Source organism: Poecilia mexicana, unplaced genomic scaffold (genome assembly GCF_051168715.1).
Source record: "Poecilia mexicana isolate PSO_F unplaced genomic scaffold, ASM5116871v1 scaffold_6, whole genome shotgun sequence".
Classification (NCBI taxonomy): domain Eukaryota; kingdom Metazoa; phylum Chordata; class Actinopteri; order Cyprinodontiformes; family Poeciliidae; genus Poecilia; species Poecilia mexicana.
In genome coordinates, this window is record NW_028263375.1 from 8061464 (window position 1) to 8087733 (window position 26270).

The 26270-nt window shown below is 40.4% G+C and overlaps 1 protein-coding gene across 2 annotated transcripts; it reads left to right on the forward strand.

Moving 5' to 3' along the window:
- The first annotated feature begins 61 nt into the window (after positions 1 to 61).
- ambra1b (autophagy and beclin 1 regulator 1b) lies at positions 62 to 25074 on the forward strand. Of its 2 annotated transcripts, XM_088006164.1 has the most exons (19): positions 62 to 560; positions 7809 to 8019; positions 9002 to 9060; positions 9441 to 9624; positions 10199 to 10371; positions 10929 to 10995; positions 11590 to 13097; positions 14351 to 14437; positions 15491 to 15679; positions 16471 to 16551; positions 16630 to 16730; positions 16961 to 17071; positions 17282 to 17470; positions 17543 to 17697; positions 18234 to 18373; positions 19513 to 19617; positions 20519 to 20706; positions 21282 to 21401; positions 22195 to 25074. In XM_088006164.1, exons 2-19 carry the CDS (start codon positions 7888 to 7890, stop codon positions 22710 to 22712), a joined length of 4107 nt encoding a protein of 1368 aa, XP_087862290.1. In that variant the 5' UTR covers positions 62 to 560; positions 7809 to 7887; the 3' UTR covers positions 22713 to 25074. The 2 variants fall into 2 exon arrangements, with proteins under 2 accessions (XP_087862290.1, XP_087862291.1); XM_088006165.1 differs by lacking the exon at positions 14351 to 14437.
- The last annotated feature ends 1196 nt before the right edge of the window (positions 25075 to 26270 follow it).

Here is a 26270-nt window from a genome sequence, read left to right on the forward strand (position 1 = left end):
TTATTATTTTTAGATTACAAGGCCGTGATTACATTAGTGGGTGATTTGTAAATCATTTGACTCTGATTTTATCCAGTCCATTTAAGGAGCGCCAGTCGACTGAAGAGCAACTTCTCTGTCAAGATTATCGAAACAGCCTGATTTTCTGGTAGCTTTATTTTTTTAGAATTAGTGCAGAACACATATACCAATGTTAAAGGTAATATTTCACCTTTGTGCCTTACGTTGGTGGTTTATATTACAAATATCTTCCTTAAATTAGTGGAGTTCGATTACTCGACGATCTGCCAGCCAACCTGCGGAGTTAGCCTGGTTAGCCGTTAGCTGGATGCGCAGCAGCAGAGTGTCGTCTGGCAGCTACTAAACCATCGGACCAATGTCTCAAAAATCAACTTGGATTTGTTTTACCTCGTTGGAGACGAACATTGGCCGCTAATCTTAACAGGGCCTGCCCAGCAGAGTGACCCGGAGACGCGGATGTTTCTGTCTGACGGTTTATTGTTCAGCGGCTAACCGAAGCTAGTCTGTTAGCAGCTAACCCGTTAGCAGCGGCTGGGAAGGTAGGCCGAGCGCCGATGATTTTTCTTTAAATGTGGATTTTTTTCATTCTGTGATTTAAATTTTGGGTTTATACTCTCACCTTTTACTGTAGCTTTTTATAATGGATATTTAGAAACACTGGATATATGTAAGCAACAATTAATGTAGGTTTTAGCTTCATCTAAAGGTTAGCTGGACATATCTAGCTAACATCACCAGATTAACGATTACTGGTTTGTTAGTGTCTCTTTTAGGTTAGTTAGTGGCTTTGTTGTAAATAAAATATGCTTGGGTGACTTGGTACATTAACCTCCAGTTGACGTTGACATTTTATAATGTTTGTAGGTGTTAGAGAGTCGAAGTGGGACACAAACAGTGTTCAAAATGGATTTATCCAGACCTTATTTCTCGGTATCACACAAGAATATTCAAACAAAAGACAAATACAAGACCAGCAGCAATGAGTAATATACAAATGTAACATTTTTGCGTAAAAATCTAACTTTAAGCAATAAAAAAAATTTCATTAAATACTGTGAAATGAGGTCATTTCACATAAAGGGGAGTTTTTCTTCAGCCCAGCATCCTAGTTTGCAGAAACTGTTCCTGAATCAGATTCTTGGAATTTGGAACCTCCTGTTACTTCTGCCTCATGACAGGAGTTGGAAATGATCTTCTGATCCAACATAGCTCTATGCAGAAATCCTGGATGGCTTCAGATCTCTACTGGCATCATGCTGAGCTCATCAGATCATTACAACTGTCCCACCATGATGCAGAAGTTCCTGGAGTCCTGCTGGTTCTGTGACCAGGTTGATGAGGAGACCATGTTTCCTTCATTCCCAGACAAAAAGTAGTACATATAATTTAAAAAATAAGAAATAAATTAGGGCTGAAACGATTCCTCGAATGATTCGAGTACCTCGATTACTAAAATTCCTCGAGGAAAATTTACCTGCCTCGAAGCTTCGTTAATTTATGTTTTATTAGTTAGCGCACCGTGTTCCGGCCGGGACTTCATTTGCGTTGCGCGGAGCTCTCACTTCCGCCTCTGAGTTGTTGACAAAAGCTAAGTCTCAGCGGCATAAAGTCCAATCTTCAAGATTGGCCCGTGGAGATTTTATTGATTGATGATAATGCCCGACTTTTTATCGTTTTTTGGGGAACCAATAAGCATCCTTAAAATGACTGGGGGAATGCCTGGAGTACGGCAGCATTTCTCCTCCGGGGCTGCTGGTTGAAAGCGAACGGCGGGAAGAGCGCTGAGGTGAGCGGATAGACTGAACAGGGCGGGCGGCTGAGTAGCTGATGCTTACCGTGTAAATGTAGCTTTACCGACGAACCGCACAATAAATTTCATATCCCGGTCTGAAGAAACGGGTGGCGGAGCGCATCGTACATGGCTGGTAGATGAGTTTCTGAGTGTGACCAGTGAAGGTGTCGTAAATATCCCGTATTGCTTCCCCCCGTGTTCGTCCCCCGGTCTAACGGTTCGTCAGTCCGCTGGTCTATTTCCTCCCCTCCACCCCAGCTTACGTTCGTTCATTCGCCCTCTCCTCCCACTCCAGGCGCCATTTCCCGTATTTTCAAACCCAAAGCGTGACAGGTTAGGTGGCAAGGTGAGTTTAATTAATCTATTAAACTCACTGAAGATGAATACATAAACTAAAAGCTGGATTGTAGACATTTTTTATAAGCATATTTGTGAGCCTGCCTCTTTGTTATTAAATTCAATATAATTTCAGATTTTTCTATAACTTCTGGTTAACTTAGAAAGTGAGCTATTATTGTTACAGGTTAGTTTTCTAAACTACAAAAAAGCAACTGTTAGGGATGCTCAAATATGAAAAATTGGACTGATATTGATATCTGATAGTAACACCTGTATTATGCCAGATTTACCAATATTTCATTTTATAATTTTTTTTATCCGATTACTCGATTAATCGTAAGAATAATCGATAGATTACTCGATTACTAAAATATTCGTTTACAACAGCCCTAAAATAAATCAAGTGAAGAAGACAACACATCCATCTCAGGTTTATCTAAGTCTGTCACAATAAGGAATAAGTCAATAAATTACAGTGACATTTTCCTTTTGCGTACATGTTTGTGTAGTTTGCCTAATCTTTAATGTGATGCTTTACTATTGAAAAGCCACCATTTTGAAAAATACAGCAAACTTTTGACCCACAGTACAATGAAGTTAGTTTGACTCTTTATTTTGTTATAAAAGTCCTGAGTGGAAGTTTTGCTTGTTTCTCCAGTCTGAGTCTAATGATTCCTATGTTGTTTTGTTGAGACTTCATAATTTATTTAGTTTGTTTCAGTCGTTTTGATGATTTATTTTGCATATTTAAAATGTCTTCCAGTTCTGGTGTTAAGTGTTCCTTATGCTGATACTGATGTTAATGCTGATATGTCGTTGATTTCTACTGGAAACTGTTTTCTTTCCAGTTAACCAGGAATTTCTGCTCTTTATCTGTGACTGACTGTATTAGTTTGAAACCTAGATTGAAATCAGATCCTTGTTATAAAATGGTTGCTGTTTGGTCTGATTGGTTCACTTCGATTTATGAAGTAAGACCAGTCATAAGAATATGGTAGTTGTTGGGAAAGGTGAAGTGTTGGCTCATTAGCTTTTTTAAATAATCATAAAGCTCCATGTCAGGGTTATTACTGCTTGTTCTCAGTTATAATGGGAGTTCAGGTTGGTTATAATTTCTTGTGACTATTGTCCTCCTGATCAGATTTACTTTCTTTGTTACCGGAAAATGTTTGGAATGCTGTTCCAAACAATTTCAGTTTTCATGACTCATTCTGACCTGCAGTCCTCAATCCAGACAGTTTATATTTATTTTAATTGAAATAAAAAAGTGTCCAGTGCTGTACGTTTTATTCATGCATCGATAAGTGATAAAAAAAGTTGTTATGGCTGAAGGAAAATGCAGATCGTCCATTAACTCGGTTTGTGCTTTTCAGACGGGAGCAGGAAGAAGTTGGAGAAACTGCAGAAATTAAAAACCTTAAAGTGAAAAGCAAAGCTTTAGTCTGGCTGGTATTTAATCCAGGATCTTCCTGCTGTTTCCCTCAACGTGAAACCTGTTAATATTATTATTACTGAGCTTAAAGTGGAGAAAAATTCTTCTCTTAATGTGATTTAAAGTCCTTACTCTGCCCTAATGACTCATTCTAGTAGAGCTGTGTGTTATGGACAAAAATGTTATATTTTCATTTATTTTTCAGCTATTTCAAGTATTACATAAGCTTGTCACAATAAGCTAACAATTAATCACCTGATAAGTTAAAACAAGCTTGATAATTTCCGTTCTGATATTTTTTGAAGGGTAATATTGTTTAGAGAGGCAAAATAATCCATTTTATTTATGGTTTCTATTGTGTGTTGTGTTTTTTCAGTTTCATTCATTGTTTATGGTTGTTTTATTTTGGATACTTTTTACAAAATTATTGTTTTTTGAGAGGGAAAACTTGGATTATTATTTATACCATTATAATTGTATTATTTGCAAATTATATAGAAACCACATCTTATTTTGCGATCTTTATATTTACTAGGACATTTTATCATCCAGTAAAATTTATCATATGACAGGCCTATTATCACAATATGATGTCAGATTACCAGTCATTTCTAGCAAAGCATGTGTTTCAATACAAACTGCAACGACAAATTAAAATAAACATTAATTACTAATTATATTTTAAAAAGTTACAAACCTTTCCATTAAGCATTGTGGATCACATATGAACAATGTAAAAAAAAAAAAAAAAAAAAAAAAAATATATATATATATATATATATATGTACACTTTCTAACCAATCAATTTGATGATAAACAAAATAAATTCGCAGTTGTTTTTATGAGTGATTATGTTGCATGTTAAGCATAATATAATTATGATATACACAAACTGGTTGTAAAATATGTCGCATCGCATTGTAAGTATGGTCTGTATTCATGTTACAGAGAAATTGTTTTTCTCTTTTCTCTCTTTCAACCAAAAACTGGATGACAAAAGTTCTTTTTTTTTTTCTGAAGGAAGACTTTGTCTACAGAAACTTCATAATTTATTTTATTTATTGTTTCCGTTTTGTTTATTTACTTTCCAGTTCCAGTGTTAAATGCTGATTATATTTTAAAGTTGATTGATCTTTGACGATGGGTTCTTGTATTATTGTGCCATTAGTACCATTTTATTACTCTAAAATGGTCTCAAGAACAACATTATCGCTTATCACAGTAACTTCTGGAACAATTTATTGCTCTGGAACATGTATACATGTGTTATCATCACATGCCTAAATATAGTGACATCGAACCTGGTGTCCTCATTGCAATATTTTCTCATATTCTGCAGCACTGCTTCTCCATCTTGTAAAAATGCTTAAATGTTATTGAACTTTTAAGCTTTTCTTTCTGTCATTTTCTCCTCACTAAAATATTTTGCTTTTCTTACGTTCTAATGGAAAGTTTTCTCTGAATTAAATGCGATGACTTCTTTCCCTCTCCTCTGACTGAGACTGATGGTTTAAATCCAGGTGTTACTCCGATTCGCCCTGCTCGCTGAATAAAACCCAAATGCTGCGGCCGGGGTCAGCGAAAGGTCACGCATTAACCAGGTTCAGCTGTGTGGATTATTCTGATCTTAGGCGCTTTATGCCGGCGTGTTTACTCCTTAATCTGGCGATGACACATCATCTGTTCATTCCTCAGCTGATACTGAGTTGTAGCGGAGTGTGAGTGTGAGTGTGTGTGTGGAAAGGAGTTAGATATGCAACTCTAAATAAAACTTTGTGTTTAAAGATTTCAGATGCGGTCAGTTTTAGAGGTCAGGTAGAATCTGTTTGTGTGAGTTAGATCAATAATTAATAAATCAATTAATGGCATTTTAAGTTAAAACGAGCTCAATAATTACCATTTGCATGAACTATCATCTCTTTCTTTAATTTTTCTCTTCTTCTTCCAAAAATTCAATGACTCAGTCTGGTGTTTTAGTCTCAGCTAAACCTTTATTTATTTATTTATTTATTTATTTTTTTAAAGGACAGTTTTTGGATATTTAAAATTTCTTCCAGTTCTAGTGTTAAATGTCCCTCAGAATTGAACGTTTATTGACTTTGAGAATGTGTCCTTTTATTATTACGTAAATATCACACAGTTTCCCCCAGAAAACTTGCTAAGCTCGGCGGCCCGCCAGGCTTATAATACACTGGGGGGAACCCTGTATCATTATATTATTTGAAAATGATCTCAAAACAATAGTATTATTGTTTATTTCAACAACTTCTGGGACAATTTAGCTGTAATATATTTCTTGTTGTTGATCAATAAAACAAAATTTAATGCTGGTTCTGATAATTATCAGAATATTGTTTGTTTTAATGAAGCTAAGTATTCTGATGAAAATGATTTTGTGTGTTTGCCGTATTTGAAAGGAACAACAAGAAAATGCCTTAATTCGTCTTCTTCATGTAGATTACCTCAGTAACGAGAACAGAAAGCGGGTCAGTCAGTCAGTCTTTGGAAACTTCTGCCTTATTTAGCAGAGTTTGTCGTTGGTTCCACCCAGGTCTGCTTCTGATGAGTCTGTGGTTTTATTTACTCTAAGACAAAGTTGCAAGTGAAAAATGTAATCAGGAAAAGTTTCCATTTTATGATTCTAATTTGTATCAGTTTTGAAAGCTCAGGCCTTTAACAAAGAAATAAAACGGTGTGTCTGAATCAATCTATATGGACTCAGGAAACAAGTTTATTTAGCTCACAAATGGCTCCTGGGCTGCACTTTGGACCCCTGAGCTAACATTATTTTTACAGCTGATTTTGAACTTTTCTCTGCTTATTTACAGGATTTTTTATTTTTGGTTTACAAAATGTAGAACGAACATATTCAGATTTTTCTCCTTTCTGGGTGAATCAGTAAAGCTGCTGAAACTTGTATATCTTTTTTAAATTAAATTTTCCACCTTTAATCAAACATCTGGAGCATATAATCAGTATCATAAACTGCTGTTTCTGTTGAGCCGTTGTGAAAAAATGAGGCGGAGAAGCGCTGTGTCATGGACATTTGATTTATTGAGCTCGCAGCTCGTCTGCGAGGAACGTTGCAGATGGAAACTCTGTAAATTTGCGTGCTAGTTAAAGCTGCAGAGATCAGCACCCTGAAATCTGAATAAATTCTTTTTTTTTGTTTCAAACTGAGAATAATTATTACTCTGGATTAACGACTGCTGAGGAAACGAAGCTCCTTATTGTCTCTGCAGCTTTGGTGCTTTTTTAAAGAAAAAAAAATCTTCCTGGTCTGATTCAGAGTTTAAGTTTGCTTGAATTTCACTTTGGTGTTTTTAAGGTTTGGAAAGTGCTTGATTTCTTACAAAGCTTTTGAAAGAATTTGAAATTGCACAGTTTTGTAATAATGCAATAAAGTGCAGACTAATGCTTGATTAAAATCTGTTTATATATTTTAGTATAAAATTGTTATACTGAACATTTCAGACTACTTTGTGAGCATAATAATAATTAGTAAAATATATGCATTGTTTTACAAATGGTGTCCTTTTCACCTTTCATGCACAATAATCAATTACCAATGATAACTTATCAATGATCAGAAAAGCAAGATATTAATACTTAACTGATTGGAGTTTTTTGGGAACTTGCTGCAGCTGAACTAAATTAAACATGTCTTGGGTTTTTTTTTCATGTTACTTTTTGGTATTTTCTGCCAATTTTATAATTGTCTTATTATTTTTACCAAACATAATTTAATTTTCCGTTTCATCATTTATCCACCTGTGTCTGTTGTGAAGCTTTTTGGTCAGCTGAGGTTGTTGTAAATGTACTCCATAAATAAACTTTGACTTGATTTTTTTTTAAGTGTTTACAGATGAATTGATAACTTATCTATAAACTATTAGGCATCTATGAAGGGAGCATTACCATGGAGTGGTACCAAATTGTGCTACATTTTAGTTTATATGGTAAATGTCAAATTCTATAACAAGACATTATTAATAACAGTAATTAATCATATATAATAGTGAATCGAAACTGTATTTTATTTTGTTTATTTTTATTGTTTTATCCCCAAAGTGATGCTGGAAAAGTTTGAAAACTTACCTTGAAAAGTGTTTGTACGCTTTTCTCAGAGTAAAATTCAAACTGCTGATCGTTCCTCAGTGTTTTTGCTGTTAATAATAGAATTATGGTGAAAATATTTTCTGAACCGATCCGTTTCTGTCGTAGCCTGGCCTCTGCATGGCGACAACAGACTGACGGCAGCAGGAGAGAGCAGCCAATCAGCTGAGGCCCGCCCCGTAGCAACATGGCGTCCCGTCAGAGGAACTCGGTCCGGATCCTGTCGAGCCGGGAGCGGGGATCCCAGACTTTCGGCTCGCAGCGGCTCCTGCAGCTGCTGGTGGAGGAGAAGGTCCGCTGGATGAAATGGCAGAGTCAGGTGGGTTAAAAAAGCTCGAGTCCCAACAGCTTGGATTTAATGAATCTGGACATCCTCAGCACATAAATGCTGCGTTCAAGTGCAGCCTTCCACCAAACACCTGTTGTTCTCCTGATCATCCATTAAGAATGGCAATAAATGCAGAAATAAATTAAATGCTTAATAAGGTAATCTGGGTCAAAAATATCTAGAAAAAAACACTTACCTTATTTGATCTACAGTGTAGCAAAAATGGATATTATTTTTAACATGTCACTGTTTAATTTTTCATTTTATTTCCAATCTTACTGTTTTTATTAGTTTCTTTTTTATTTTATTTTGATCATTTTTTGTATTTACTAAGATTTTATTTCAGTATTTATTTATTTGTTTTTTGCATATTCTGTATTTATTTACCCTCTATTATCTTTTAGGTTTTCACAAAGAATCAGAAGGGAAAAGAGAAAATGATAAAAACGAAAAAATTAATCTTCAAATAAATGGACAAAGAGAGGAGAAAATAAATCAATGTATGATTAAAAAGTGACAAAAATAATGTACAAAATAAATACAGATAATTAAATGTGACAGAAAATTAAAAAATAATGTTAAATGCATAATATTAAATAATGGAAAACATTTATTAAATAAGAAATCAAAATGAAATGGAAAGTTAAATAATACCAATCATTTTAAATTAATACTGTTGAAAATGATAAACGCTGACTTAAATAAGTCAGGAAAGTTTTTATTTTTTAGAATCAAAATGGGCACTTTCATTATTTTATCAAGTCATTTATTTATTTTTATGTTTATTGATCAATTTTGTCAGGATCAGTCCTCCATAGCCAGCTGTAAGGGACTCATATTTTTCAGCCATTTTGTTTTTTATTACTAACAGGACATTAATTTATTTGAAGTGTTTCAAATAACGGATGTTTTAGGGTTATTACTTCATTTATTATGGATTCAGTTTAAATGTTTTGGTTTGTGTCTCTTCTAGAAAGTGGAGCTTCCAGACAGCCCTCGATCAACGTTCCTGCTAGCCTTCAGCCCGGACAGGTCTCACACACACACACACACACACCCACACCTTCAGAAGACTTTGTCTGCTCTACTAGACATGCTTTAAAAACATAAACATTAGAACTAAAGACCAAAGCAAACTCTTGGATTTTAGAATAAAAGATTAAGCTTTTAAGCTTCGACCAGCTTTTTATTTTTACGTTAGCATCCTTGATCAATTAGATTTCATCTTTAGGAAATAAAACCTCTTACCTTCTCTCTCTTACTGAATCTCTGTTTGAATAAAATCTGAGATCGCTCTGAGCTCCAGAATAATGAATAAAGTTTCCATGTTCTCAGTTTTTCTTCTTGTCAACTTTAATGTTAAAACCAACTGGAATCATTCATGATTGAAAGTGTCTCATTTGTCCCTGCAGGTCTTTAATGGCCTCCACGCACGTCAACCACAACATCTACATAACGGAGGTGAAGACTGGAAAGTGCCTCCATTCCTTAGTGGGCCACCGGAGAACCCCCTGGTGTGTGACCTTTCACCCCACCATTCCTGGCTTGGTGGCCTCCGGGTGCCTTGATGGGGAAGTCCGCATTTGGGACCTGCATGTGAGTGTAGAATAAGTTGGGATTGTTTCAGGAAATCTTTTCATATTTGTGCAGTAAGAAGTTCAACTGAGAAGACTTTCAGTACAACTAGAAGGAATCAAACAAAGTAAAACTTTAAAAAATGTGATAAATGCTGCAGTTTGAGATTTGGATCAGATTTGGTTTGGATCATCTAAGTTTTACTCTCTTGTTTGCTTGCAAATATTATAGCAAAAACAGAATTATTTTATTTTGGGCTGAAACGGTTAATCTGATTAATTGATTATTAAAATAATTGTTAGTTGCAGCTTCACTTTCATTAACCTATTCATTATTTTAAAAAAGTCTTAATTCATAACTTTAAATTTAAAGAATCATAATATTGTTCTTACATTGAAAAACAAAAGAAAACATGAACTTCTCATTTTGCACCTTTAACATAAAACCTGCCATAAAAAAACAACAAAATTTCAACTGCATGTTTTGCGATCGGAGATGTCTGAATGAAAACGGGAATCTAAGCATTAAAAACAAACCAGTACAAATAGTTTGTTTCCATGACTTTGTTGGGCTGAACTGGGCGTTTTGCCTTCAGGGCGGCAGTGAGAGCTGGTTTACGGAGAGCAACGTGGCCATCGCCTCTCTGGCCTTCCACCCGACCGCCCAGCTCCTCCTGATCGCCACCAACAACGAGCTTCACTTCTGGGACTGGAGCCGGCCGGAGCCGTTCGCCGTGGTCAAGACGGGCAGCGACACGGAACGAGTGAGGTGGGTCGAAGAGCCGTCGCCACGATGCGAGGCCGGGAACCCAACCGGCCTCGGATTTAACGCTCCGAAACGCTGCGTCACACCTAGGCTTTAAACACAAATATGTTTAGCTTTAGTTCAGGCCTTTTGGAAGAGAGTTTCTGTTCAGTTTAGGGGACGGAGATGTTGCCCAAAAATTATATCACCTTATATTTTTTTAAATACCATAATAAGAGATGATATTCCACATTTTCTGCTTTTTCTTTTTCTGCAGGGGATAAAGGGAAGGATTTTTTATAATTTTTTTTTTAATACAAAATTTTTTTACGATATGTTTAATGGGTAAAAGAAAATATAGAATTGATAAATAGAAATGTAAACTAATTTGGCAAAAAAAACCGAGCCTGAAATAAAAATACTTAAATACATAAATTAAACAAACTGTTGTGGTTCAACAGAACATTAGTTTAAAATTTTCTGTTGCTGATGACAAATTCATAAAAAATTAAACTAAACGACAAACTACCCCTTTAAAGAAAATTGTAAAAATAAAAGTTCTGTCCTTGTTGTTGTTCCAGGTTGGTGAGATTTGATCCTCTGGGTCACAACCTGCTCACGGCGATCGTGAATCCGTCCAATCAGCAGGTGAGTTGTGAAAAAATGTCCAAATCTTCTGGCATTCTGCAGTTTCACTGAGAGATGTTGACTTTTATACTTTTTGCTGTTTATTTCTGTCCCTTTTGCTCAAACTGAAGACTTTCATTCACTGCACTCTCTTCATCAAACTCATTACAAGAGACTTTTAGATTGACTGAACTCGTCTCATTTAGTGCCTTGAAGTATAAACTAAAATGTCTTGAAGCAGATTGTTGTTTTTTAATAGCTTTTTGTTTTCTTTGTACTCTTTTTTTTTTTGGTGTTGCTGCCTCTTGGCCAAGACTTCCTTGAAAAGCAGGTTTTGAATCTCTAAAATGTCTTGCTAATCTTGCAGATGAACTAGCATTTTTTTTATCAGTATTAAGAAATTATTGGCTTAAAACAAGCTCATTTACTTGTACGTTTGGTGTTTCTTGTTTCAAGTGCACTAAGATATTTGTATTACAAACGAGTCCAGATTGGTGAGATTTAGTATTTTTGCAGTGAAGCCTTAAATTGCTGTTATTGTTAATCAGTGTTTTTATTTTAAAGAAACTCTTCATGTTGGTCATTTCCTCCTCTGATGAGTCTCTTCTGTCCCAGAATGAGGAAGACTCTGAGGTCCCGATGGACAGCGTGGAGATGCCTCACTTCCGCCAGCGCTCCTTCCTGCCTTCCCAGCCGGTTCGCCGGACGCCAATCCTTCACAACTTCCTGCACATCTTGTCGTCTTCTCGCTCTCCGGGACCCAACGTCGGAGCCGAGCAGCCGCCGCCTCCGCCGCCGCCACGGCCCGTAAGCGACGGCGGCAGCGGAGTCAGCGAATCGCCCGGCGGTCCCGGCGGCCCCTCGCTCCCCGGCTGCACCCAGCACCTGGGCATGGTGTGCGTCTGCACCCGCTGCTCCGTCAGCCGGAAGCGCTGCCTGCCCACCGGCGCCTCCACATCGACACCGTCGGTTTCCACGGAGACGCCAACGCTCTCCACGGCCTCCACCTTCTCTTCGGCCCGCACGGAGCCGCGGCAGCCCTCGGATCGGCCCTCCGCCTTCACCTCCGTCTACTACAGCGCCGGCGCCTCCCTGAACCCCATCATGCCGAACATCATGGAGCCGCTGGGCGCCGCCCGGCCCGGGCCGGACTGGACCCGCAGCCTGCTGAACATGCGGGACAGCGCGGCAGGCCCCGCCATGCTTCCTCCCAGGACCTCCTCCTCTTCCTCTGTCAGCCTGCTGTCGGTGCTCCGCCAGCAGGATGGCTCGTCTCAGTCGCCGCTCTACACCTCTGCCTCCGAGGGGCGGGGCTTCGCCCAGCAGGAGGAGCCGGGGAGTCGGGACGGCGCCGGGACGAGCAGCGGCCACCACCCGTTCTGGGACGGCGGCCGCGGCTCCTCGGCCTCCTTCCGGAATGTTCTGCAGTGCAACCTGAGCCGCTACTTCCTGGAGATCGACCGCATCGACATCGACCCGTCGCTGGGCGGCAGCATCGCCGATGGCAACCAGGAGCCAAACCAAGAGCTGCTGAACAACAACATGGACCCAGACAGGCCGGGCCAGTCCTCCTCTTCCTCGCCGACCATCATCCACTACCAGCCGCCAGCGCCCCCGCCCGCCGCCCACAGCCTAGAGAACAACGTGCCACCATCGCCGTCGTCCTCCAGGGGGCACCACCTGAACCGCTGCCGGGCCTGCCACAACCTGCTCACCTTCAACCAGGACTCCCAACGCTGGGAGCGCACGCACCAGACCTCTTCCACCACCTCCTCCTCTTCTTCGCTGGATCCTCCCTCCTCTTCCTCCTCCTTCCCCTCACCTGCCGCCGCCTGGCAGCCGGAGGAGAGCAGGAGGACTCTGGAGAACCAGGAGAGGGAGAGGAGGGCGGCGCCAGAGACCAGCGAGCAGCCGCCTCTTCCTCCAGGAGGAGCGGTGGCGTTCCCGTTGGCGCCGCCGCCCAGCCAGGCTGCCGAACAGACAGTGGGCCTGGTCTACAACCAGGACACGGCGCAGTGGGAGAGAGTGTACCGGCAGGCCACCGCCAGCCGGGCCGTCGAGCCGCCAGAGGCCTTAAGCCAAGAAATGCCTGTTGACCCGCCGGATGAGGATTCCCTGAGGAGGTACGGCGCCGCAGTCGGCTCCAATCCGGGATCAAAGTGATCAATTAAAGGGGCAGTATCATGTAAAATTAACTTTTTTGAGCTTTACATCATGTTATAATGTTATTTCCTCAAATCATACCAGGAATGTTGCTTTGATCCTTTCATCTCCATGGCAACCATTCAGTTGTGCAAAACACCTGGCTGCATCTAGCCCCACCTTCAGGGCACAGCTCCTCCTCAGAGCTGCAGTTTCCGAGCTTCCACCTCACAGAGCAGCTCCTTCAGACTAGCCAGCAGCAATTAGCAAACACCTGCTGGAACGGCTCATTATAGCAGCTACTTTTCAATAAAACGCTGGTAAAATTGTTGTTAAAGGGTTAATGGAGGAGCCATGTTGTGATGACTTCCTGAAGGCGGAGTTTCACACAGAACAGGAGTTTCTCAAAGAGACAAAGTAACATTTATTTTATGTCATATTAGATATAAATATATATATATATATAATATATATATATATATAATATATATATATAACATTTTTATATCAATTGAAGGTAACAGTTTATTTTGCTATAAAATGTCACTGTGCCTGGAAAACACGATACTGCCCCTTTGAAAACCTGAGTTTCTCTTGTATCAGGAGGGCCATAAAGAGCTACATTTTCCATAATGTCCTCAATTAAAAAACAAAAGCAGGTATTTATGGGGTGCTGATTGTAAACAGTCAAACATTAATAACAATTACTTATTCAGCCTAAGAGGGGAAAAAAAACATGTGGACTTACATTTCATAGTTGTTAAAAAAATAGTAAATTTGATTTAACTTGAATAAACAGAAATGTAAGGCATATTATAAAAACAATAATTCATTCATACATGTATAGATGTCAGTTTCACAATGAAATTATGTTTTAGTTGCAAACAAAATGTTTACAGTAGATGCGGGTGCAGCAGCTGTAGATGGTCTCTAACCTAATGTCAGGAAAAATGGATATACAAATATTATTGAACCTTTTAGTGTTATTATATTTTGGAAATTTAATGCAATTATTTCATAAAACTGCTTCAAAACAGCTAAAAACGTAATTTCTTATATCTATATTTGGTTTTAGTGAAGTCATTCAGAGCCATTTTGAAAGGTCCAAAGATCCATTTGCTTTAGTTTGTGGAAGGCCAGAAAAAGTTCTAAATCAGTCCAATTTTTCTATTTTAACATTGAAATTCCTCCACGCTGCAGAAATCCCGTTCTAACAACGGTCTGTTCCCGACAGGCGGCTGCTGGAGTCATCCCTGCTATCGTTGTCTCGATACGACATGTCCGGGTCCAGAGACCATCCCATCTACCCAGACCCAGCCAGGTACCGCACAGCTCTCACCTGCCAGACTTTTATTCTCCAGCAGGATAGAGCCGTTTATCAACAGGACTCTATCCAGATAAACAAAAGTTATTGTCTTTGGACCTAAAGAGGAACGATCTACAGTCAGACACAGCTTTAGTTCTTACAGCTGGAAACAAGAAATCAGACCCGAAATCTGAGTTTGAGCCTTCAGAGACCCATAAAGACGGTTAAAAATTCAGCCTTTTATCACCTGAAGAACATTTCCAGGATTAAAGGACTAATAGAGAAACTCTTAGGTCTGCCTAACAACTAATCTGATCCAGACGCTGCTGCTGGAGTTCTGACTAAAACCAGGAAGTTAGAGAACATCACCCAGTCTACAGTCCTTCCACTGGCTCCCTGTAGCTCAGAGAATAGACTTTAAATACTGTTAATTTATAAATCACTGAACGGTTTAGGACCACAATACATTAAGGATCTGCTGTTGTCATAGCAACCTTCCCGAACCTCTCAGGTCATCTGGTTCTGCTCAGCACCCCCAGAACCAAACATGGAGAAGCAGCATTCAGCTTCTATGCTCCACAAATCTGAAACAAACTTTCCAGATTTTTCTGTTTCGCAGAAAACTGCAAAACAGCCGAAACACAGAGTTCCTTTAAGTCTAGACTAAAAATTAGGGGTGTAGACTTGCATGTGAAACCGATCTTCTCTCCTGATCTTATCTACCTCATCAGAGGTCTAAAAATCAGCCGCTGTCCTCTTCTGCCCTGCAGCGAGAGGTTTGTCTGACTGACCGGCCCACCAGGTCACGTCTACATGTTAACCATAGTCACCCCACTGTTCAACAACTTTCATGCTACATTTAACAACTTTTCAGACAAAAAACATTGATCGGCCAGAAAACTGCAATCGGTTCACCCCAACTAAAAACCCACCTGTTTAGCTTATTTAATGTGTTCATGATTTTTATTAACTGCCTCGTTGCTGAAAATGTTTTATTTAAATAAACTTGGCTGTGATTGGCTGCAGAGGAACCAGTCTGTGACCTGAAGCGCTTCCTTTGCTCTGCAGGCTTTCTCCTGCAGCCTACTACGCTCAGAGGATGATCCAGTATCTGTCCAGGAGGGACAGCATCCGCCAGCGTTCCCTCCGGTACCAGCAGAACCACCGCATGCGGACCATGTCCACGTCCTCCGACAGCCCCACCCCCAACCCGTCCAGCACCATGGACAACAGCGACGTCGACTTCGAGGAGCTGGAGTTAGTGTTTGCTTTGTGTTTAACTGCGCCACAAAATCACGATTCCTTTAGGCAGGACAAGAATCTGGAGTTTAATCAGCAGCTGTAAAATTATGCTGCAGTTTTGTGATTTATTAGGCCTACAAACAAAAATATATTGTTTTATTTAAACATATTTGAGTCAGAAATCTGCAGACAGTGATAAATTAAATTAAACTGAGGTAAGAGTAGCTCTACTTCAACATAATTTTACTCAAGTTAAAGTAAAGCAGTATTTGGTAAAAAGTTTACTCACTTACTGAATAATTGATCAAATTATCGATCATTTAATGTTTAAAAATTACATAATCAGACAGACCATAATATAAAGTTAAGTGGAAATTTTGGTAAACATTTTAAACAAACATTTTATTTCCTGAAATTCAGTAACAATGTTTCTTTAGTGTATTCTTGATTATTTGCAGCCAAAAAGATAAATACTTCTAACATCAACATGTAAAAAGTTCCTCCCTTTCTGCTCAACCTATAATCAGTACAGTGTTGGACTGATCTATTGAAGCACTGTAGTGATTAATAATTGGATAAAAAGGTGCTTAATTGCAGATTTATTTATTTTTACTAGATTTGTACCGAGCGAAACTAAAACTTCTGGGTAGAACCCATTTACAGATGGATACAAAATGCATAGATTTTCTGTACAGTTTTGGCTTAATTATTGCTCTAAATATGTTGTTTTTTCAGCAAATGAAAGTGTCTGAGTCCTTCAGAAACAGTTTAAGGAACGAATGTGAACCTTTCCTGTTTTCCTGCAGTGATAACGGAGACAGAGCGAGACACAGGACACCACGGAATGCCAGGATGTCTGCTCCGTCGCTGGGGCGATTTGTCCCGCGGTGAGTACGTAACACGATTAATCCCGGGTTACATTTGGTTTCTACCGAATGCTGAAATAATCTGGTTTGGTCCTGCAGCCGTTTCCTCCTGCCGGAGTACCTGCCGTACGCCGGGATCTTCCACGAACGAGGACAGCCGGGTCTGGCTACACACTCGTCTGTCAACAGAGTTCTCGCTGGTAAGGGAGACTGTAATCTGTTTAAAACATTCACAGATGAGTGATATTAGGTATGCATTTGAACCGCATCAGAGATCGCTTTAACCAAACCGAGACCTGGTTTCTAGACGGACCAGAGTTTGATTCACACCTCCCCAAACGAACTGGACTTTCTACACAACCAAATTAGATTTTGATTAAAGTGGACCAAGCAGAGCTGGTGTGAATGCTGTTTTCTACTCCGTTTTCAGGGGCCTCTATTGGCGAAGGTCAGTCTGCGGTTGCCAGCAACATCGCCAACACGACGTACCGCCTGCAGTGGTGGGACTTCACCAAGTTTGACCTCCCAGAGATCAGTAACGGTACGAGAACTCCTCCATTCCTCCCTCACTCCCCTCATTTCTTCTGATCTCTTAAAAAAAACTTGTTTTAAAAACAATATGCACTGCATATTTGGTATCCATGGAAACGTCAGACTCTTGGCTACAAGTTGATCAAAAGTATTTTAAGTTTATGTCCAAGGGCTGCAGGACAGACGTCAGTTACCAGAACCCTGTGTTTCTTGTTTTCAGCCTCGGTCAACGTTCTGGTGCCAAACTGTAAAATCTACAACGACGCCAGCTGCGACATCTCCGCAGACGGTCAGCTGCTGGCGGTTTTCATTCCCAGCAGTCAGCGGGGTTTTCCTGACGAGGGCATCCTGGCCATCTACTCTCTGGCGCCACACAACCTGGGAGAAATGCTCTACACCAAGAGATTCGGTACGCCACCGCTGACCGCTGCTTCCTCTTTCCTGACTCCACCCCCTGTTAAAGCTGTTCTCCCCCCCTCAGGTCCCAACGCCATCTCCGTCAGCCTGTCCCCCATGGGATGCTACGTCATGGTGGGCCTGGCGTCCCGCAGGATCCTGCTGCATCCCTCCACCGACCACATGGTGGCGCAGGTGTTCCGCCTGCAGCAGCCGCATGGAGGAGAGACATCCATGAGGGTGAGAAGAAGAAGAAACAAGGGCTGTGCAATGTTTTCTGTATTTCCTAGTACAGAAAAACATTGCAGAATTGACTGAAAATGTTTCTTTTTATAAACACAGACATAAATGTACTGAATTATACATTTATTTGATAACTTTGGACCAGTGCAGCACACTTCAATACACCAACCTGATCATGTTAAATCCTGGAAACTCTTTTTTTTCTCATTAAAGTACATTTTTTTGTTGTAATTTTAAGACATTCTGGAATTGTGCCTTTTTTTATGCTGACTATATTCCCTTAAACTAAAAAATTTTCATATCCTCTCCCTGACACTTTGTCATACAACTCAGAAAAGGGTTTACGCTTAAAAAAAAAAAGCTTTTTGAAAATATTTTCTGTCATGTCTTTTATTTTTTTATTTTTATTTTTTTTTAAGAAAAAGTGAGCAAAAAGAAAATCGGACCTCCTTCTTTGTTTAAATCTTTGGGAATTAAAGTTTTATACCCAGATTTCCTGAAGTTCAGGATGTTTGTGGTTCTCTGCCTCCCAGATGGTCTTCAACGTGGTTTACCCCATGGCTCCGGACCAGAGACGCCACGTCAGCATCAACTCGGCCCGGTGGCTGCCGGACCCAGCCATGGGTCTGGCCTACGGCACCAACAAGGGAGACCTGGTGATCTGCCGGCCTGTGTGAGTCCAAAACCTCCAACTCTGCCTGAATGTCATGAATCTGAACCAGAAAACACAAAAACGTTGGATATTCACCTCATAAGCAGGTGGAGAATAGTACGTCCTGTCAGGAACTAATTCTGACCAATCAGAACCAAGGAAGGGCGTCACTTCCTGTTCCATGGAGGAGATCGGATTATTGTTTAGCATCCTCAGGTTTGTCTGTAAAATCGTTCAGAACTGAATGATATTCAGTTTGTTCCAGGTTCTGAATATTTCTGGAGCACTTTGAGATTAAATCTAACCCAGATTTCAAAATGTGTTGGGGAATAAAAAGTAGAGTGAAAATATAAATTAGTATTTCCAGGTTTAATTCTTTATTCGCCGTCTAAATGTTGTAGCCGTCCCTCTTTTCATTAGCACCCTTTACGCTTTCCTGTCTTTTATTTCTATCTGTCCTTCATTTCTCTCTACGTTCCCTTCTGTGATGATCTCTCTCCTCCTCTTTTGTCCTTATACGTTCCTCTGTTCTATCGTTACTTCATTATTCCTTATTTTTTCTGTTTCTTTCTTTCCTCTTCTGTTCCCTCGTTCTTTTGTAAAATGTTCCTTTCTTTTTCCTTTTGGCCATTTCCTGTTTTGTTGTTTTTCTTTTTCATATTTTTCTTTTCCCCTCTTTATTTTTTTCCCTTTTTCTCATTCTGTTTTCTCTTTTCTTTCTTTTCTCTTTTTAGTTTTTCCCTTGTTTCTTCTTTTATTCCTTTTTTCTTTTTCTATAGGTCTCTCACTTTCTGTGTCTCTTTCTCTCTGTCTCTCTCTCTCTCGCTCTCTCTCTCTTGCTCTCTCTCTCTCTCTCTCTCTCTCTCTCGCTCCCTCCCTCCAGATCTTCAGTTTCATTTATCAGACGGTTTCTTGTGTCTTTCTGCTCATCCTTCGCTCTGACCTCCATCATCCTGATGGAAACTTAAGCATCATGACTCCGCCTCCTCCATCTAACCTCGTTATCCTAATGAACGCCCTCACAGGAAGAACTCTAAGTGGAAAAGCCCATTTGGATCCACTAACGAGGCTGTGAACCGAGTGATTCCCTCCTCCACGCTGCAGACTTCCTGATTGGACACTCATTAACCCGGGACGCGTTTCCGTCCGTTTGTGTTCAGGTTCTACAGAAGCGATGGTGAGAGTCCTGCCGAGCCCAGCAGCGAACCGCTGTTCTCCGTCAACAACAGCGGAACCGGCCGGACCCGAGGTTCTGACAGACCAGGGTGAGGGCTTCAGTCATTCTGGATGTTTTATCTGGAAACGAAAATTATTTTTTCACAAAATGAGCTGAAAACAAACTACAACCACAATTATTGTTGCAAATTCTCTCAAAATTTGCAGAATGTGGGTAGACTTCCATTTTTTTCTTATTTTTATTTTTATTGATTCCCAATGAAGCAAATTTTACAAAACAGACATAAAATCACAACACTTAATAGAAAAAGACAAATAGACGTGTGATAAACAAAACAACCGTTACATTTACAGCAATTTTAATAAACAAGAGAATGCAAAAGAAAGAAGAAAAATGTAAAATAAATAGTAAGAAATGTAAAGAAATAAACCAGAATACACATACTAACATACTAAGTATTAAATAATAATGGGTGTAAGGCCTGTCACAATAAGCAATAAATCAGTTAATTGCACAATAAATAAATAAAATTATTTTCATTTGCAGGATTTGTTTTTTTCTTTCTCTTTGTATGAAAAACTGGATGATAAAAGTTCTGAAAAAAGGGCCAAAGCACCAAACTGAAGACTTTTTCATCCGGTTGTTGGAGAAAGAGAGAAAAATAATAAATCATGCAAATGGAAATTATTGAACTTGTTTTTATTTTTCATATGATTAATTGATTTATTGCTCATTGCAGGCTAATTGTGACTTTATTCTGGTTATTTGATTCTTTTTTACTCTGTTTTGCCGTAATACTCCATCGTAGAAAATAATGTAAAGTTTGTGGATTAATGAGACAATATAGTATATATTAGTTTGAAATAACCTGAAGTGTGACGAGTTTATGGCACAGATTCAGGCTGAGGTTTAAAAGCAGCTCAGAATGAATGAATGAATGAATGAATGAATGAATAAATGAGTGAATCCTCCTTCCGTTTTCTCCTCAGACCGAACCGCTCCGGCTGGAGGCTCGACAGAGACATGGGACTGATGAACGCCATCGGTCTGCAGCCCAGAAACCCCGCCCCCTCAGTGACATCACAGGGAACGCAGACCCCGATCGTCCAGCTGCAGAACGCCGAGACGCAGACGGAGAGAGAGCTGTCGGAGCCCGGCGCGTCCCAGCAGCCCCCCAGTACGAACCCACTCTTCCTCTTTACTCCGTCAGAGTAGCCCGGCACGTCTGCCTTCATCTCTAGTTTTCAGATTAGTTCAGTCATCCAGATAAACTGATTCTGTCACAATAATCAATAAATCAGTTGCGTAGCTCAATTTTCATTTGCATGATTTATTGTTTTTCTTTTTTCTCTTTCTGCCAAAAACTAGATGATAAAAGTCTTCAGTTTGCTGCTTTGGTCTGAACTAATCCTTTTTTTTTTGAAGGACAATTTTGTTTCATAATTGATTTTATTTGTCCTTTCTGTTATTTTATTAATTTTGGATATTTAAAATGTCTTCCAGTTTTAAATGCTCATCTTTATTTAAAGTTTATTGATCTTTGAGAATGTGTTCTTGCATTATTAAGCACTTACTATTTCTTGAAAAGGGTCTCAAAACAACAATATTTGATCTCAATAACTTCTGGGACAGTTAATCATCCAGCAGGATGGCCGATCCGTTCTCTGCATGTCTGTCGGAACCGACCTTTGGTTCCGTTTGGTTTTAGGAGAAATGCAGAAACATCCTGATGGAGTTTTTGTCTCTCCTCAGGCGCTGAAGCTCCATCGACGAGTCGAGCCGCTCAGGCGCCTCCAGAGACGCCCGAGAGCAGCGCCGTGCAAGATGGAGTCCGGACTGAAGCGTCCGCCGAGTCCGGCGGTCCGGCAGCCGGTAACTGACTCACCGCCTGGATTTACCATCTGGTTCTCTGGAGGATTGTTTTCATAAAACCTCATTGAACTTAAGTCTTGTTGTCAGGGTGTCCGCGCATCTTTAAAACCTCTTAAATTGATTTGAAAAATGTAAATTAACTCTAAACGTGTTAATCAAGGACTTAAATTTGGTGGCACGATTTACTCCAGGATAGTTTATGCATTTATCTTCTTTTCTGTCAGGCAAAAGTTTGGGTCGAGTGCAGAAGCCTTCATTTTACTCTTTGACTTTTATATATATATATATATATATATATATATATTTAAATACATGTGTAATTTTAAGAATTCTCTATATATAACATTAAAAATATATGTATTTATATAAAATAAAATCTTCATAATATATATATTTTGTTTTTAAAATTATTTTTTTTGTTTATCAAAATATATGCATAGTTATATAAATATATATAGGTATATATTTAAAATAAAAAATATATATTTAGATATTTTCTTTCTTTTTAAATAATTTTTTAAAATATGTTTGTTTTTATTAATAAATAAAATATACAATAGCACTAAAATAGTAATTTTAAGCACAAAATGACTTGGTACCATTGTTTGACTACATGCAGTTTTGTTTTGTACGTTTATCCTGATTCAGCTCTTAAATTTTGTAAAAAGTCTTAAACTTGGTGAAACCTGCAGGAACTCTTTGTTGTGTGAAGAAACGCAGCAAACTCGATCGGCGACCTGCCGATGATCCGCCGGTCCTGATGGAGGCATGAATCGAGTCGTTTCTCTTTCAGGTCCAGCCGAGTCTGTCGAGTTCGGTTCCGGAGAAGACGCCCTGGCTCGGATCCGGCGGCTGATCGCCGAGGGCGGCATGACGGCGGTGGTGCAGCGGGAGCAGAGCACCACCATGGCGTCCATGGGCGGCTTCGGCAACAACATCATCGTCAGCCACCGCATCCACCGGGGCTCCCAGACGGGCCCCGGGGCCTCCAGGGCCCCCGCCGACTCGCCCCTCCTCGTCCCCCAGCCCTTCCCGCTGCGCCCCCTGCCGGCCGCCGACCCCGCCGACCGCCTCTCCCCCATGTGGGGCCCCCAGGTGCTGCGGGGCCCCGCGCCATCGGGGCTTTCTGTGGCGGTGGACATGGACGACGTTTTTGACGGCGGACGGAACGACGACGACGACTCGCTGCCCGGACCTTCCTCCTCCCTGCTGCTGTCCTCCCCCTCTTCCTCCTCCTCAACCTCTCACAGCCCGTTGCCCGGCAACGGAGGCAGGCCCAACAGTTACCCCGGCGACCCGTACAGCAGGTAGTGCTCTAATTGGCGGAGGGGAGCAGAGTCCGGAGTGCTGCTCACAGCCTTAACTCTCACAGAAACAGGTGCTGCTTTGACACTGAAGGCCCCTTCCTCACCCTGCCTCACTCCTCTTCCTCACCCGTCACTAGTTTCCCTCCGCACTTTTCAACCCAGGCTGAAGCTGAGCTGAACTGCAATCATTCCTCCCCGACTTCTCCGCTTCGAAGTGCCATCTCTGAGGGGGTGACGAAGAGGAGGAGGAGGAGGAAGAAGAGGAGGTCGGTCACCTTCCTCACAGATTGTCTGGAGCGCGCCGCGTCCGACGCTGTGTGATGTGGAGGCTTAAAGCAGAGACTGAAGTATCCAGCGCCGAGTTTTTGTTGTGAGACTCTTTGGTTTTTGGTTTGGGGGACGACGTCCTGTGAGAGGACTGTGGACGTGGGGAGGTGGGCGGGGTCAAAGGTTACAGGTGGACAGTCCTGACTGCAGACTGATTGGACAGATGAGACTGAATCTACTGCGGATCATGAAAAAAAAAAAACTTTTTTTTTTTTTTGTTTTTAAAGAAGGAGAGCCGATGGGGGAAACCACAGGACTGTTCAAGCCCCGCCCCCCATCCTTCTTAAAACCCAGTTGCACTACGGTGTGTTTTGGTGCTACATGAGCCTGAACAGAAGTGTGTGTGTGTGTGTGTGTGATTTTAATGAATAACTTCAGATTTCATCCATCATGTCTGTTTGTTCACGGTTCTGTCCCAGAATCCCGGTTTTCCAGGAGTTCTGGAAAACTTTGGATCAGCGAAACCGAGTCAAAATCTAAAACGGGATATCAAAGCCAGGCTAATAAAAAAAAAGTAAAATAAAATTACAAGAGTAAAGTTGTAACATTATATAAAGCTGCAGTGTAATAACTTTATTCTCGTAGGACCAGACTAGGTTAAAAAGAGGGAGAGAAACAAGTCCTTATGGGAAAAGTCACAGTATTGCGAGAAAAAAGTTGTAATATTACTGAAAGGTGTAGAAGAATAAAGCCGTAATATTACAAAAATTAAGTCGGAATATTATAATTTACTATGTGCATTACTATAACTTATTGTAATATTATGGCTCAATTGTCGCGCTACTATGACTTTAGAGGACAGTCATCATATTACAAGAGCTTATTCTCGCGTTATTACAACTTTATTCTCGCGATGCTTTGAATTTATTTTTGTAATATTACAAACTTTTTCTCACGTTCCAGTTTCATAACTGAAATTTTTTTCTTATCCTGGCCCTGATACGACGTCATAAAACTCATCCAGAATCCTAGCAGAACTTCGTCAGGAACAGATCAGCAGATCCGGTCCAGGAAGGTCCGATCAGGAGCGGAAATGGACCAGAACTGCCATCGGATCCGGGTTGGAAACTCGACATCTGTCTCCTTTTCCAAAATGACTCCTAACAAATCCTGTGCCTGCTTGTACCGGGTTCTGGTTCCGGACCGGGTTTGTTTTTGAGTCAGAACGTTCAAAGGCCCAATCAGGTTTCGTTTTCTGCCCTCTGACCGCCGGCCAATCAAATCATGGACTCACTTCGTTCCTGATCATGTGACTGATCCGGTTGTTTCTGCAGAGCAGCGCTGAGTTCTTCTCCTCAGCATCAGGTTCCGACCCAATCAGAACTCTGCTGCAGGAAATCTCTTCAGGGCGACATCTTCCAGCGGTTCTGATGGACTCTGCACTTAAACAGGATTACAACCAGAACTTCTCCTGCATTGATCCCACGGAGCCCGCTGGTGTCGTCGGTGTGTTCAGACTCTGAACCTGGACTGGTGATGTTCTGGTTCTGGTTCCGGTTCTAATCGGCTCAGACTACCAGCTGAAGCTCTAAGCTTCACCAGCTGATCTGGAGTCAGATTCAACATAAGGATCTGGAGAAGTGCCCTCAAAGCATCATGGGATTCGGAGTTCTGTTCGGTAAAATTAAAGCAACTTGACGCCTCCAGACCTTCATCTCCTCTTCCTCCTCTGCTGTCTGTGGATCCATGTGACGTTCGGTACCGATCGCCGTGATAGTTACATACCTGTTACCATGGCGACAGCAAAACCTCCTAAGCTGACTTGACTGGTGAGCGCTTAAACGCAGTTTCTCTGTGGTGTGTGTGTGTGTGTTCAGGTTGCGGAGGGATGAGTGTAAACGCTGAACGGTACTGCTGTGTCAGGATCCCACTGTGGAGTTCGGACGGCTCCGACGCGACTCTTTGACTTTTAGACTTTTAGACGTGATGTAATTAAAGAGCTTTGAGAGTTTCTCTGTGATGTGACGAATGTTTGTGTCTTATCCACACGATTCGACACTTAACATGTTTCATTCATAAAATACAAAAAAAAAGATAAATATGCCTTTTTTTTTCTTTCTTTTTAATGTTAAATCAGGGGTGTCCAAAGTACGGCCTGCGGGCCGTGTGTGGACCTCGGACTGAGTTTGTGCGGCCCCCAAACTGCATAAAGAAGATGGAGACTTTTTATTTACAACCAGGGAAAAATTATTACTGACGTAATGTTCAATGGAAAATTTTAAGTGCGACAGTTTTTTGTTTTTTTTTATAAACGAGCTTTTATAAGTAAAACCATGTTTATCCAGAGACTTTTACTAAAAAAACGGCTTTGCTGAACATAAATCAGCTTTGAATTTAGCTAACTATAATAAACATTTAGAAAGGAAGTGACTTCAGCAAACATCCAAAATCTTTTCTCTTTTTGGATCTGTGATGAATAACATCAATTTCTACAAAAACAAAATTACTATTTGTTTCATTTTATTTTTTTTTAACTATTTCCTTGACCCAGTTTGACTAAATGGTTATAGGTCCATGTGACAAAACGTTTGACTTCTTTCTGTATTTTGTCTCAAAAATCCCTCACAACTGATAATTTTTCCTTATTTCTTATAATTCCAGATCAGTCCAAATTAATTTCAAATAACTGCAGTTCTTAAATTCAGATTCAGTCAAATTCAGTTTGAGAATATTGGGTATCTAAATAATCCCAGCTGATTGCACCGAGTCATTGCTCACTAGCAAGTCTCTTCTTGAGCAAGCATGTGGTGAAAGTGGAGAGGAACACTCCACTTTTAACAGGAAGAGACTCCCATCAGAATCCAGCTGTGACTCAGGGTTCAGACAAAAATAAACAGGAGGACCTGTAGGGATGCACTGATGTGTAAAATGTTGCTTTTATGGCCAGTATTTACCGATACTTATAAATTTCTTTAAAAACTGTAAAAGCTCATAAAATTAAATCTAGGTCACACCTAAACATGTGGGTCCGAATTTAGCAATATTCCTCATATGATAAAAACAATTCCAATCTTAATTTCTTGTAATTATTACAGAACCATCAAATTAAATCAGCAGACTGAACAGACGGAATCTGGGATGTTTTGTCTGGCAGACTCGGTCCGGTTGGGGAACAAAATCGCAACATTTCTTACATTTTCAGCTGCTGCTGGTCGTTTTTACAACAATCCAAACTGTTTGAGAAACCTTCAGCAGGAAGGTTCTGTAGCTGAAGGTGAGTGAAGAAGGTATTCCT